The sequence below is a fragment of the Hibiscus syriacus genome, unplaced genomic scaffold (assembly GCF_006381635.1).
Source record: "Hibiscus syriacus cultivar Baekdansim isolate YM2019G1 unplaced genomic scaffold, ASM638163v2 tig00112518_pilon, whole genome shotgun sequence".
NCBI classification, from domain to species: Eukaryota; Viridiplantae; Streptophyta; class Magnoliopsida; order Malvales; family Malvaceae; genus Hibiscus; species Hibiscus syriacus.
In genome coordinates this window covers 195,099-209,735 of record NW_024063354.1, presented here as the reverse complement: position 1 = coordinate 209,735, position 14,637 = coordinate 195,099, and the positions used below count along the sequence as shown (strand labels likewise).

The following is a 14,637-nucleotide window of genomic DNA, read 5'->3' as shown; positions in this document are numbered from 1 at the left end:
ACTACCTAAGGATATCTGTAAAAATGCTATTTTTCAACACCAACATCTTTTGTAATACCCCAAATTTTAACTAGTGACCAAAATATAATTTTTGAAAGTATTGTGACTAAATTATAAATTTTGAAAAGTTTAGGGACAAAAGTTGTAATTTTCTGAAAAAGAAATTTTATCCCATAAATGAATAGTTTAACCACAATAATTATATTTTCATGGGAATCGGATTTTTAATCCGGAATTTGTGTTAAAAGCTATAAAGTGTTAAAGTCTGGTAAAAATTCGGATAACTGGATCGAATCAGAATTTTGAGAAAATTTGAAGGATGATAAATTAAGCTTAGAAATATTATTTCCATATTTTAAAATGATGGAAAATAATATGGATCATTGGATTTGAGAGTTTATTTCTATGTTTAATTTGGACCGTTGGATGAAAATGACAATATTGAAATTTTGGAAAAGTGTTTGGGCAAAGTTGTAAAGGGTATAATAATTTGTTCATTTTCGAATTTGGAAAGATGATAAGTAGCATGTGGCTTGGTATGGACGTAATTATCAAGTTTCATTAATGGTAAAATTGGCATTTCCCATTAAATGAATTTTAAATTCATTCAAGTTTAATAAATGACAAATTAACATGAAATTAACTAGAAATTTCATGAGACCAAGCTCATCCTCATCCACCATAGGCGTGAACCATAAACCCAAGGTAAGTGAAATTTTATTTTTTATTTTTGAGCAATTTCCTTTGGTTTTTTTTATTAAAGTGTGAAATAGGAAATCAATATATTCGAAGAGCTCTATCATTTGGTATCAATATTGCATGCTAATCTTGCTTGAATGCTTAGATTGATGTTTAAAATCACCTATAACTACTTATATTGAATTTGACCTAACACTAAATTTTAGGGAAATTTGTGATTTGGTTAAATTAAGTTAGGGATTGGTTGTAAGAAGTTTTGAAATGTTGTTTAGAGGTTGAATTCATGCTTGAAACAAGTTAAAAATTTATGAATCCCTAACCTTGGACTTTTTTCCTAAAGAAGAAAAATAAGGGGAAATATGGGGAAAAATTCCCTAAGCGTAGAAATGATATTTAGAAGGTTCTACAACCTTTAGAAGGTTGTATGGATCCATTTGTAATTTTCTAAAAGTTGAGGGACCTATTCAATAATTATGAAAAATTATGTGATCAATGTGTAATTATTCAATAGTTCATTTACTATGCTGGAAATTAATGTTAGTGTGTTGAAATTGATGTTAAAATGTGAAATTGGGTCATTTTGGAAAGTTTGTAAAAGTTGAGGATCGAATCACAAATATGGAAAATTTGGAAACTTAAGTGAAAATGTTGTAATACCCCAAATATCATGTAAGTGAATTTATCGAAAAGATTTAAAATTTGAGGATTTATTTGATTAAATGGTAAAAGATGAGAAATGATTTAGATTAGTGGTTTAGACTAAAGTGTAACAAAGGATAAGTAAAAGGGCATTTTAGTCTTTTATAAGAGAATGAATTTTAAATTCATTTTCTTTAGTGAGTATTAAAGAAAAGAAAAGAGGAAATTAAAGGATCAAAAAGCTATCTTCCTTTCTTTCTCCTTCCCGTGGAAAAAGCCCAGGTGAGTTTTCGATTTACTAGTTTATTCCTTCGTTTTTGGTTGGGTTTTGAAGCATTGAGTGATATAGATTAAATGGTATCAAAACTAAGTTATGGATGAGATAATATAGATTTAAGAAAATGATTTTTTGAGTAATATGCTAAAAATGAGTGTTTATCGATGTTTACTGATAGATTTGACTTGTCAAAAAGGTAAATGAGATATTAGAAGCATTGGATATGATTAAGAACATATTAGGAAAAGTGGTGTGATTCTTAGAATTTGAATGTTCTTGGAAGATTTTAGATGTTTTAAGAAACTAAATGAAGGAAAGTTAGTATGGATAGGTAAAGAAGAGTTTACTAGAATTGTATGGTATAAACATAGCGAAATTTAACCCCATTTGGGTGATTATCAGGCTGAATTCTGGAAATTCTGGGCACGGGTATTTGTACTGATAGAACAGTACTAATATTATAGGATTAAAATCAATAAAATATGTTGGGTAGTATCGATATCGATTCAAGTGGTATCAGTATCAAGAGGGGAGTATCGATACTATGAGGATGTTATCGATACCATGGATCACATAATACAAAAAATGGTATCGGTACCATAGTATAGTAGTATTGATACCATGGTAGGGGTATCGATACTATTGAGCCAGAAATGTTAAAAATAGATTGATATTGTTATAGAAAGTTAATGATATGTCATTTTTTAGTATTGTTTAAGTATAATGGTTAGGAAATATACTAACATTGGGTATGGTACATATTTTAATAGATGCTTGAGTAGATCGAAACCAAGCTCCTGAGACAAGCAAAACTAAGGGCAAAGGCAAAGCACCGGAGTAATCAGTCTTACGTTTTGGATACATAACGAGAAAGCCAGGTGAGTGCACTTAAATGTGTAACTATATGTTGTACTAATCATATATGTATGATTTCTTAATGTGTATGTGGTGATTACCAAATAGGCACTAAGTGTGCATTTCACGGAATTCATCCTAGGTGGATGAATAATCGTTTCGACACTAAGTGTGTATTTCATGGAATTCATCATATGTGGATGAATAATCGTTTCGGCACTAAGTGTGCATTTCACGGAATTCATCCTAGGTGGATGAATAACCATTTCGACACTAAGTGTGCATTTCACGGAATTCATCCTAGGTGGATGAATAACCATTTCGGCACTAAGTGTGCATTTCACGGAATTCATCCTAGGTGGATGAATAACCGTACATGCACTATGTGGGCAAATCCACGGAATTCATCATGAGTTGATGAATAACCGTACATGCACTATGTGTACAAATCCATAAAATTCATCATGAGTTGATGAATAACCGGGCAAACATTATGTGTGCAAATCCACAAAATTCATCATGAGTTGATGAATACTCGTACAGGCACGATGTATGTAACCCACAGAATTCATCATGAGTTAATGAATACCCGTACAAGCACGATGTGTGCAACCCACGAAATTCATCATGAGTTGATGAATACCCGTACAGGCACGATGTGTGCAACCCATGGAATTCATCATGAGTTGATGAACTACCGTATAGGCACTACATGTGCATCTTAATAAATGAACATAAATAGGAAGTTGATAAATTACCATGTTAGCACTAAGGGTGAAAATATATAAGGTTTATAATAAATTAAAAAGAGTTAATTGATATTATAAATAATTATCAGAGTATAAACTATTCTAAAGTAAAAGATTAATAGCCTAGTTGTGCATTTGACTCTTCAGTAATTATAGGACAATCTGGTTTGTTTTGGAAAATTTTAGTTGGCATGTAATTAAAGTATGAAAAATGCTCTGAATTGTATTTAAGTAGAATCTCTTATCATATTTCAATTAACGTTTTGTTTTATATTAAAAACGTTATGTTTTAAGAAAATCTGGAAACAAAAATTTTACGGGTTTTTAAAAGAGGAAATATTTTAAAAGTGATGTGGCATTTGTATTTCGTGTACAGAAAGGTATTACGGGATATGGGTATTACAAATGTTATGTGGAGTTTTGATGAATTTGGATAAAAGGGACTTGAATGGTCAATTATAAGTGTTAAAGTCGACATTTATGTCATGACATGGAATTTGTATCAAATGAGCATCAAAAGATTTTTAGGAATTTATTTTCTAATGTGTGACTATGTTAGTAAGATTCTAACATATGTTTTGAATAGTATATGTTTTGTAAATGGTGTTCATTTAGATTATGCTTGAAATCAAGATCAAACAATATTAAAGTTAAGGAGAAGCTTAAGGATGAAATGTGAATTTCTAAGGAAGCTTTGCAAGCTAAGGACACCAGGTGAGTGCATATTTAATTTGTATTTATGTTATCTAGAAAACATTGGCTTGTGATGAGTCAATGATAGATTTACTATGGTAATAAGTAACTCCTAATGTTGTGTAACTTTGTGATTCATGCGTATATGTTCATTTGGTAAGCTAATAGAATTAGTGAATAAGCTAAAAATATAAATTAGTGAAATTTGCCTAGAGTTATGTTTTGAATATTAAGTTTAGAAAATCATCATAATTTATAAAAAGGTTATTAAAGGATGATATTTATACCGTTTGGATTTTATATCAGTCTATTTTTGTGTAAAATAAACGGCTACTGATTTCGAAATGTATACAAAAAGATATGAATTTTTAATTGAGGATAGTTCAGAAAATTGGGCAGCGGATTCTGCTCAAAATAGCTTTTGTAAGTCAGCTTTGAAAATTCACTATAAATTGTACAAATTGAACTAGAAGAAGTACCTTATATGGTTATACTTTTATTTGAGTCTAGTTTCCAGTGGTATAAACATGATAATTTTTTAGTGAGTATATTAACACATAATAAAATTTCTTTAAAGATAGTGCAAACTGCCAGAAAATGAAATTGTGATAAATTTTGGGATCAAACCAAATCAAAAGCAAAGGATCAAGTTAAAACTTACAAGGCTTATATTTTGAATTGTATATAGAGTATCAAAGTTAGTGAAATGCATGCATGACATTATACATTGATGTTTCATACATCGTTAGGAGAACTTGAGATGGGTCTACCTAGTTTATATTAGCATGACATTTACGTCATTTATCATATATTTGACGTGTTCTAAATATGTCAAAAGTTGAATATAAAATGCATTTATCACTAAGTATATATATGATGTATTGACATGGATGTTAATTCGGGTAAGAATTGCCCAAATGTTAAATTATATTGATATACATTGCCATGGATCGAATGAAAATAGAATATATGCCCAAATAAGTAATTGAGGGATGCAGTATAGTTGGCATACCATAAAGTCCAGCACCAGGCTGCATATTCGGGTTAGTACTAAAGGATACCTAATGCAGATAGTGGGCACGACCTTCTGTTTCATATTCGGGTTAGCACTAAATGATACTGAGTGCAGATGGTGGGCACAACATTATGTGTCATATTGAGTTTAGCACTTCAGTGCATATTTGACTTGTGTACCCAGTATCTTTATAGGTTTATATTTGGGCCATGATTTATTGATTAATAAATGATAAACATGTGAATAAGCTTATAAGCTTTTTGAATAAATATCAAGTATATTGGTAAGAAATTTTACCAACAATATTATTCAAACAACTTTACCAACAATGGGTTTATAGGATTAGATAATATAATCATAACCGCTGTTCGCCAAGTGGACCACTACTAACTCCGCTCATTCAACAGCAACGGTAAAATGTTTATATCTTATTTGTAGTCAATAAAGTTTCCAGGTATCTTTACCCAAAGTAATAAAGTTTCCAGATTTTTTTACCCAGGGTAAATAAAGTTTCCAGATTTTTTATAAAAAATATAAATGAAGTTTTTAAGTTCTATATGTTAAAATATACTATAGACATTATGATATATCAACGTTTAATACTTACACCTTTTGTTAATTTTTATTATTTATTTAAATTTAACAATTAAATTTTTAAAAATATTTTTAAAATTTAAAAATTAAATAAAATATCAATTTTTAACAGTTTTGACATATGGATGTTTTGGAAAAAGATTTGATTCAAATGTTTATAGTTTCTTTCGTTCAATTTTGACGGTGTATTTTTCATTTAAAACAATGGAATAGAAGTGTGAACCAGCCTAGCAAATACCTTCCATGCACTTGAAATCAGTTTCGACAGCTTTTCATACCTAGATTGCCCAATCATTCATATATTAAGAACGATTCCATTTGAATATGATCCGAGGATACCGCAATAGAATTTGATTTCAATTTTATTTAAATTGTCAAAAATTATTTTAATTAAAATTTAATAAATAATATATAAGTATATTTTCATAATTATTTCAAAATAAAATAAAATTAATTTTCTCACTGTTCAATTTAAAATTTAAAATTTAAAATTTATAATAAATATAATTTTATTAAATCGGATCAAATTAAAATCCGTGGTATACAAATTTTTTCATCCCATTCACGTTTCAGTGGAAGGAATTAGGGTTGTAAATGAGACGAGACATATCGCGAGTTACTCGAGATCGACTCGATCAATGCTCGATAAATACTCGGATCAAATTGACTCGACTCGAGCTCGAGCTCGACTCGAGTTCTTAACGAGCCGAAACGAGCTACTCGATATTCGACTCGAAAAGCTCGTGAGCAACTAGAAAATATAATATATTAAGATTTTATTTTTAAAAAAATAAATTATTAATAATATTAACATTTATCTATTGATTTTTTAAATACACTAAGATTTTCATGTATTTAAGGTTAAGGTTCGAGTTTGAAGCTTCAATCGAGTTAAGTTTAAGATTTTTTTTTTATTTCGAGCCTTTTCGAGCTGCTCACGAACTTCAGTTCAGGATTTCGAGTTCGAGTCGAGCTTGAAAATTTTAAGCTCGCGAGTTTTCGAGTCGAGTCGAGCTTCGTTTCAAAATTTTCGAGTCGAGTCGAACTCAACAATACTCGAATTCGACTCGTCTCGTTTACACTCGTAGAAGGAACAAAAGAACGACACGGCCATGAATTCAATTATTAATGCTCCACTCGAGAACAACAATTTGGTTTAGACTTGTGAGTAGGAATTGTCATGGGACCAGAACTGACAAGTCCGATCGGATCAAATATATAAAAGAATATCGGGTTAAGTTAGGTTTTTTTTATGATTATGTTTAGGTTGAGTCGAGTTTGAGTTTATGGTGAAAAATACAAGACTCGACTATATCTGGAAAAATAATTACAATTTTATCTTAATATTTAGAGATAATTACAATAATACTCATACATATATTATTTTCCTTCAATTAAATCTTTATTTTATTGAATAAAAATAATATTTTTAATAAATATCTTATTTCAAGTTGAATTAGATCATATTTTAATTTTATTTCAAAAATGGGATCAAATTTGAGTCCAATAAAGATGCATATTTTTTGATTGGGTGATGATTTATAATTTCCAAATTGGATGGATCCAAAATCCGATCCGATCCCTAAAATGCCATGTAAAAATTAAAGTTGAACTCTTTCAACAAAAAAAATTAAAGTTGAACAGAGCGGGGCAGAGCCGTCTTTTTCGACTCAAGGGCACGTGGAAAAGTTTCCAGGAATATCCCAAAAGCTTCTAATTTAATTGACATTTTTCAACCTTTGAACACCAAATTACAGTATCCATGGACTAATTTGAGGGAAAGAGGTTTGACAAGCTTGCCAATCAGAAGCGAGAACAGTGGGGCAGGTAAAGTTCGGAATACCAAACTTATTTGCCCCTCTCAATCATGTAGGCTAGTTATATTCACACTAAAAATGTTGGAGACATGCAATTAATATAAATCAGGCTGTGCAGTGTGTGAAGAAACAGGGCAAAAAATGGGTGATCAAACGGTGAAGAGTGAGAAGGAAACAGTGGAGGAGGAGAGAATTGAGCCTGAAATCAACTACAGAGGATGGAAAGTCATGCCGTTTATTATAGGTAAAACTTTTGCTTCTTTCTTGTTTTGGGAGCTTGTAGTGTGTTGATGGAAGACTGGATCATTTTCATGACAGGGAACGAAACTTTTGAGAAACTGGGAGCCATTGGTACCTTAGCCAACTTGTTGATCTATCTCACTACCGTCTTCAACTTGAAGAGCATTACGGCTGCCACCGTGATCAATGTCTTCAATGGAACCGCGAATTTCAGCACTCTGGTCGGTGCTTTCCTCTGTGATACGTACTTTGGTCGGTACAAGACCTTGGGATTTGCTACTTCTGCTTCTTTCTTGGTAAAAAAAAAAGTTCCTCGAACTGGAAATTTGACGAGTTTTGCTTTTACTACCGATTTTGATCTGTTGTTTTTTGGTTTCGTTAAGGGGTTGCTAGCAATTCAACTAACAGCGGCTATCCCGGAGATGCATCCGCACCGGTGTGCGGCGAAAGGGAGTGGCGAATGCAAAGGGCCGACGACGGGACAGTTGGCGTTTTTGCTGGCGGGTTTGGGGCTGATGGTGGTGGGAGCCGGGGGTGTCCGGCCGTGTAACTTGGCGTTTGGAGTGGATCAATTCAACCCCAAAACAGAATCTGGGAAGAGGGATCGATAGCTTCTTCAATTGGTACTTCTTCACCTTCACTTTTGCTCAGATGATATCGTTAACCCTCATCGTCTACGTTCAGTCGAACGTGAGTTGGGCTATTGGCCTTGGGATTCCGGCGAGTCTCATGTTCATAGCTTGCGTTGTGTATTTCGTTGGTACCAAAATGTATGTCAAAGTTAAAGCTAGTGGTAGTCCAATGACTAGTGTAGCACAAGTGATGGTGGTAGCCATCAAGAAAAGGAAATTGAAACCTGTGGAGCAACCTTGGCTCTCCCTTTTCAAGTATATTCCTCCCAAATCTCTCAACTCCAAGCTTCCCTATACCGACCAATTCCGGTAATCGGACTATGATTAGTTTCGACAATCGTATCCGATACATGCTTGTATTCGATACTGACTCGGTACTTTTGTTTCTTCATCAGATTCCTGGACAAAGCAGCGATCGTTACGCCCAAAGACGAAATAAACGGCGACGGATCGGCAGCGGATCCGTGGAGACTTTGCAGCTTGCAGCAAGTGGAAGAAGTGAAATGCGTGTTTAGAGTGCTACCTATATGGGCTTCTCAAATCTTTGTGTTACACTTGTTCAATTGCATACATATGCTGTCTTCCAAGCCGTTCAGTCCGACAGAAGACTCGGAAACACCGACTTCAAGATCCCGGCTGCGTCGTATGTCGTCTTCATGATGCTTAGCCTGACCTTTTTCATACCCTTCTATGATAGGCTCATCGTCCCGTTTCTTCGAAGAATAAGAGGGAAACAAGGGGGTATTACAATGCTCCAGAGGGTCGGCATTGGGATATTTGTCTCCGTACTCACCATGCTCGTATCAGGAATTGTCGAACAACATCGGAGGAACACAGCTCTCACGAAACCGACTCTCGGAGTCTTGCCACGAAAAGGCGCAATCTCATCGATGTCGGCCTCGATTTTGATCCCTCAATTCATCCTCGGTGGACTGGCGGAAGCTTTTGCATCCATCGGCCTAATCGAATTCTACTACAAGCAGTTCCCCGAGAACATGAAGAGCATAGGAGGATCTCTATTCTATTGCGGCATGGCGGCTTCGAATTATTTCAGTAGCTTGTTGATCTTAGTTGTTCATCGAACGACCGACGGCACGGCTGCCGGAAATTGGTTACCGGAGGATCTCAACAAGGGAAGATTGGATTACTACTATTACATGATTGCTGGGTTGGCAATCTTAAACATGGGATACTTTTTGTTATGCGCAAGATGGTACAAGTACAAAGGAAACGGTGACGACGATACCCTTGAGCTTGAGCTTCATGTTAATGGCGAGAAACAGAAATCCGACAAACCCTAAGTCTCATGTCCAATAAGATTCATATATAATGAATAGATTAGTTTAGATGAAAACCCCCTCTTTTGTTTAGCGTTAGATTATAATGTCCAGCAAGAATATTCAATGTTGCATTTAATTCTATGTTGCGTTGACAAGTTACTACAAAACAAACATAATAAAACGACAAGTTGGAATCCGATTCATGTGTATTTTTTAGGATAAATATATGTTTGGTGACGTTTGTGTCACATTATATATATTTTATTTTGAGTAAACTATAAATTTAGTACCTAAATTATCACTTTTGATCCATTTTAATCCTTAAACTTATTTTTTTTTCAAAATCATACTTAACGTTTAGTTTTTGTTTCATTTTAGTACTTATCATTAAAAACTTAACGCGTTTAGTTCCTAAACTTTCACTTTTTTCAAAAATTAAAGTTAAAGTTTGAACGAGGTGCCAAAGTGAAACAAAAATTAAACCTTATGTATGGTTTTAAAATTTTTGAAAGTTTATGTACTAAAACGGACAAAAACTGATAGTTTATATACTAAACGTGTAATTTACCCTTTTATTTTTGTTAATTTTAGTCTATTTTTTATTAATCTATGGTAAGTATAAGATAGTATTTATTCAAATATAACACTCAACCATTTAACATTGAACGTTCATACATCTGGTATTTATGTGTTCAAACTCGAGACATCAATAAATAATAACAATTCTTTCATGTATTATGAATGATTTTATGTGATACCTTTTATATTTTTGTTGATTTGTTTATTAGAAAAAACAAAAATAAAATGATAATTTTAAATATTTAAGTATATTAAAGTAAGGCAAAGATTGAAGATTTAGGAGACTTTGCCCGACAAACAAGGTGATCATGAAAGACATTTTATCGTTGTTGTTGGCCTTTCCCTTTCGTTACATAATTGAGATGATTCTTGGATACAATCATTTAATATAAGATTGATAAATGTATGAATATTATATTTTAGGTTGCGTACAATCTAAAATATTAATTTTTTCTTATATTTTTCTCTAGTGTAAATTTTATTCATGATATTTTATGTTACAACAAAAAAATATTATATTTTCATAGAATTTTAGATCATGCTTTATAATATTTTAGATTGTGTTTTTTCTTAGACTTATTTTAGACTACCTCAACCCAGAACTCCTCACATAATTGTCTAACTTGCCATACAATATATATATATATATTCAATTCACGTTGATTAGACCGAATGAAACAGTAAATTACACATTTTAAATGATTTACAGAAACCCGATTTTCCGAAGTGTTCGATAATAGTTAAAAAAAATTGTTTCTCAAGAATTTTCTCATAGTATCCGCGCGGACGTGTATCACTACCACGATCACGACCACGACCACGACCCGACCCGAGACGGGACGGCGGCGGCGGCGCGCGAGAGTCCCCCTTGTTCTCTATTACTCAACAAGAAAGTAGGAAAGCCAAACCTTAAATACCATTCTCAATAGTGTTTCCAATACTATGTGTGATTTGAGCATTACCAACACTTGTTCCCAATACTATGTGGGATTGAGCCTTAAATAGTGATATTATTTTTGAATGTTTTGCTTAAAATTGCAATAATCTCGATTGATTGTAGATTGACTTTTAATTATGACATATTTAATTGTATAATACTAATACAATTAGTTGCTGATTCAGTTGTTTTAAGGTGTATGATTGTTAATTGTTTCCTGAATAATCACATTGTATTGGAAACAAGTGTTGGTAATGCGCAATCCCACATAGTATTGGAAACACTATTGGGAATGATATTTAAGGCTTGGCTTTCCCACTTCCTTGTTGAGTGATAGAGAACAAGGGAGACTCTCGCGCGCCGCCGCTGCCGTCTCGTGGTCGTGGTCCGTACGTGTCTTCGACACATCCGCGCGGATACTATCTTTTTAGAGAAAATTCTTAAGAAATAAAATCTTTTTTTTAAATTATCGCAACGAATTTGGAAAATCGCAACAACTGTAGACTATCGCAACGCGAAATGCAACTCGAATTTGCGATAGTAGAGATCGCAATGCGAATTAGAGATGCATTGCGATTTTGTTTGTCATTTTCGCAAATCCAAAAAAAAATGGTCAAAATCGTATATTATCTACGATTTTTTTGTCACTGAGATTATTTCTCTATATTTTATGTCAAAAATATAAAGATCTTAAATGATTGCACGATACTTTAGAAGAATTCTTAAAATAATTCGAATTTAATTATAACTAAATTAAGATTCCTTTTAAAATTTTAATTTTTCAGGCACTTTTATAGCAAGTGAAATCTTGATAGAATTATTGTCCATTTTCTCGGTGATTTTGATTGATCTTAGGGTTGTGATATGTTGAAAATTGGCATTGATGATTATATATATACATCATTCACTGCTGGTGGTGCTTAATGAGTTAAATATAAAGATCAATCATTGCTGGTGGTGTTTAATGAGTTAAGCAGTTCGAATTCAACTCGGTCAAAATTCGATAAAAATTTGATTCGGGTTGATTCGACTTGAACTCGAGTTCGACTCGAGACCTTAACGAATTGAGTTGAGCAAAGTCCAACTTGACTCGATAAGTTCGCGAGCAACACGTTAATAAAATATATAGTTTTTTTTAGTATTATCTTAAAAATTATTTCATATACTCAAAAATCAACATTATTTATTATTTTAATGTATTTGTGTATTGTTACTTTAAAGTTTAGACTTTAAAATTACTTCATACACTCTTTGATAATTTTTTTGTTAAAATTATTAAATTATTTTTATATTAATTTTATAAGTATTTATATTTTACCATTAGTTAAGAAAATAAGGTAAAATCTCGATAACAATGAGCATCGAGCTTAACGAGTAACGAGTCGAGCAACAAGTTTTTCTTAACGAGCACGAGTCAAAATTTAACGAGCGAGCAATGAGTCGAGCCGAGTAACAAATTTTTTTAAAGAGCACGAGTCGAGCACTAACCAACTTGCAATCGACTCGCTGAATAAATACCCCTAATCACTACATAAAATGTACATACGAATACTATTAAAAAAATTGTATATGTGAATAATTACTAAATTAAAAATGTACATATGAATAGTTTATTTACATAAATTACTTTATATACCTGATTAATTAAATATTTGTAATATACCGGAAATGAATATCATTTAATTACTAAATTACTTTATCGTTATTTATTAATTATACATGATTTTAATATCTTGGATTAATGGAAAATAAATAAATGAAATGGTCCCGAGTGATAAGGACCATTCGCCTATTCGGTATTGCATTTACTTTAGACCAAGTAATTTGGACTTGCCAGCAATTACCACTTCTATATTCGATAACATATAATCATAAACCAACGCAAGATTTTATATTAAACAAATAATTTTAAATTTTAAATCTATAAAATATTAGTAGAATAAAATAAAAATTTAATTAAAAAATAAAAATAATTTTAAAATTTTAGAAAAAGTGATTATCTCCATCTATTTCTCATCCATCTCTGTAACCCATCTTCGTCAGTCCCTACTGTTTCAGTTAACTGGAAGCACATTTTAAGAAGCAAAGTGGAAGTTGATTTCTACTAACGATGACTTTAATTTATAAAATTTCATGTATTAACTTAAACTTATAAAATTTCATAAGAGAAAATAAATTTTAATAAAAAATACATATAAATATTTTAAATATATAATAATTTTATATTTTTAGTGGAACGACTACCCTACTCTCCCACCTAGGTCCATCCATGGTCTCTACACTCCTCATCCAATCTGATCTTTGTGCGTCAAGCCATAATCACTTTATGAAGTTCATATCGTACCTAAAATTATGTTTCCTGTAATTGTCACTTTTAAATGAAGTTCGGATGAGATTAATATACCCGATTAATTAGATTAAAAAGGATAAAAATTTATTATAATAAAAAGGTTTAGGTCTGACGTAAAATAGATGTTTAACTCATATCCGAAGTTAACTTTAAATACTTAAAGAAATTTTCGTTAAAATAGATGTTTTACTTTTTTTTTTTCGTTACAAGTTTAAATGTTTGATCATAAAATCAATCAATCATTGTTTGATACATGACGATACCCTTGAAACTTCTATCTTAGAACAAAGACAATACACATGAAAATGAAGAAAACATTATAATTTAAATTTTAAAAATATTATAAAAAATAGAAACATTACACGTATCAAATAACAATTTTTTAACTATCAGTATATGTCAACATCTAAAAGTGTAATGTCGAAAACATTAAATATCTATTTTCAACGAAAAATTCTTTAGATTAAAAAATATTACGTTACTCGTAATAAAATATTTAATTAGAAACACTCTCTATTATAATCGAAATTATTATTAGTTATATAGTAGTTTTAGAATAAATAGATAACTATTTAGGATTAGGATTGTTCAAACGGTTAATTCAGTCACTGACCGAATTAAATTAACCAAACTTTTTTCTTTTAATCATTAACCGAATCGAAATTCGTTTGAAAATTATTAATCGGACCAATAAATTTGGTCAATTCGATCAATTTTTAATTAACCGAAGTTTATTATAATTATCCTAATTCAATTAAAAATTGAATATTTTTTCAGTTCAAAAAACAATTTGCATCTAATTTAAACAATATCTATTCATTAAATAAAAAATATAATTTAATGTAGACATTATATTAAAAAAAAGAGAAATGGCCTATCCATTTCATTCAAATAACCAACTAATATGAAATTTTAATAACGGGTTTAGGTTATATTAATCTGAGCACTTTTTTTTATTTGAGTTTAAAAATCATTGATTCTTAAAAATACTAATGGGTTTAGGTTTAAATTCATTTGAGTTTTAATATTTAAACGGGTCTGGACTGAAACATGAACATATATATATTATATAATTTTGGTTTATTCGGTTAAAATAATCATTTTTGAACTAAATTAACTGTTAACCGAATTTTAAGAAAAAATTAACCATTTCCTGACCGAATTAATTTTCGTGACTGATCGTTTAATCGAATTAATTCGGTTAGATTGGTTAATTTGATTAAAATCAAACAGTGAACACCCTTATTTAGAATAAATAAATAACATTTTGAATTATAATAT

At 31.3% G+C, this 14,637-nt stretch overlaps 1 protein-coding gene across 1 annotated transcript; it reads left to right on the top strand.

Annotated features, from left to right (window-relative positions):
• The first annotated feature begins 7,460 nt into the window (after positions 1–7,460).
• Positions 7,461–9,622, top strand: LOC120181228 (protein NRT1/ PTR FAMILY 2.11-like). Its single transcript, XM_039186397.1, is given in 6 exon segments — positions 7,461–7,582; positions 7,657–7,874; positions 7,962–8,176; positions 8,178–8,519; positions 8,606–8,760; positions 8,763–9,622. Coding segments are annotated over 6 exon segments (1,782 nt in total). The 5' UTR covers positions 7,461–7,479; the 3' UTR covers positions 9,512–9,622.
• The last annotated feature ends 5,015 nt before the right edge of the window (positions 9,623–14,637 follow it).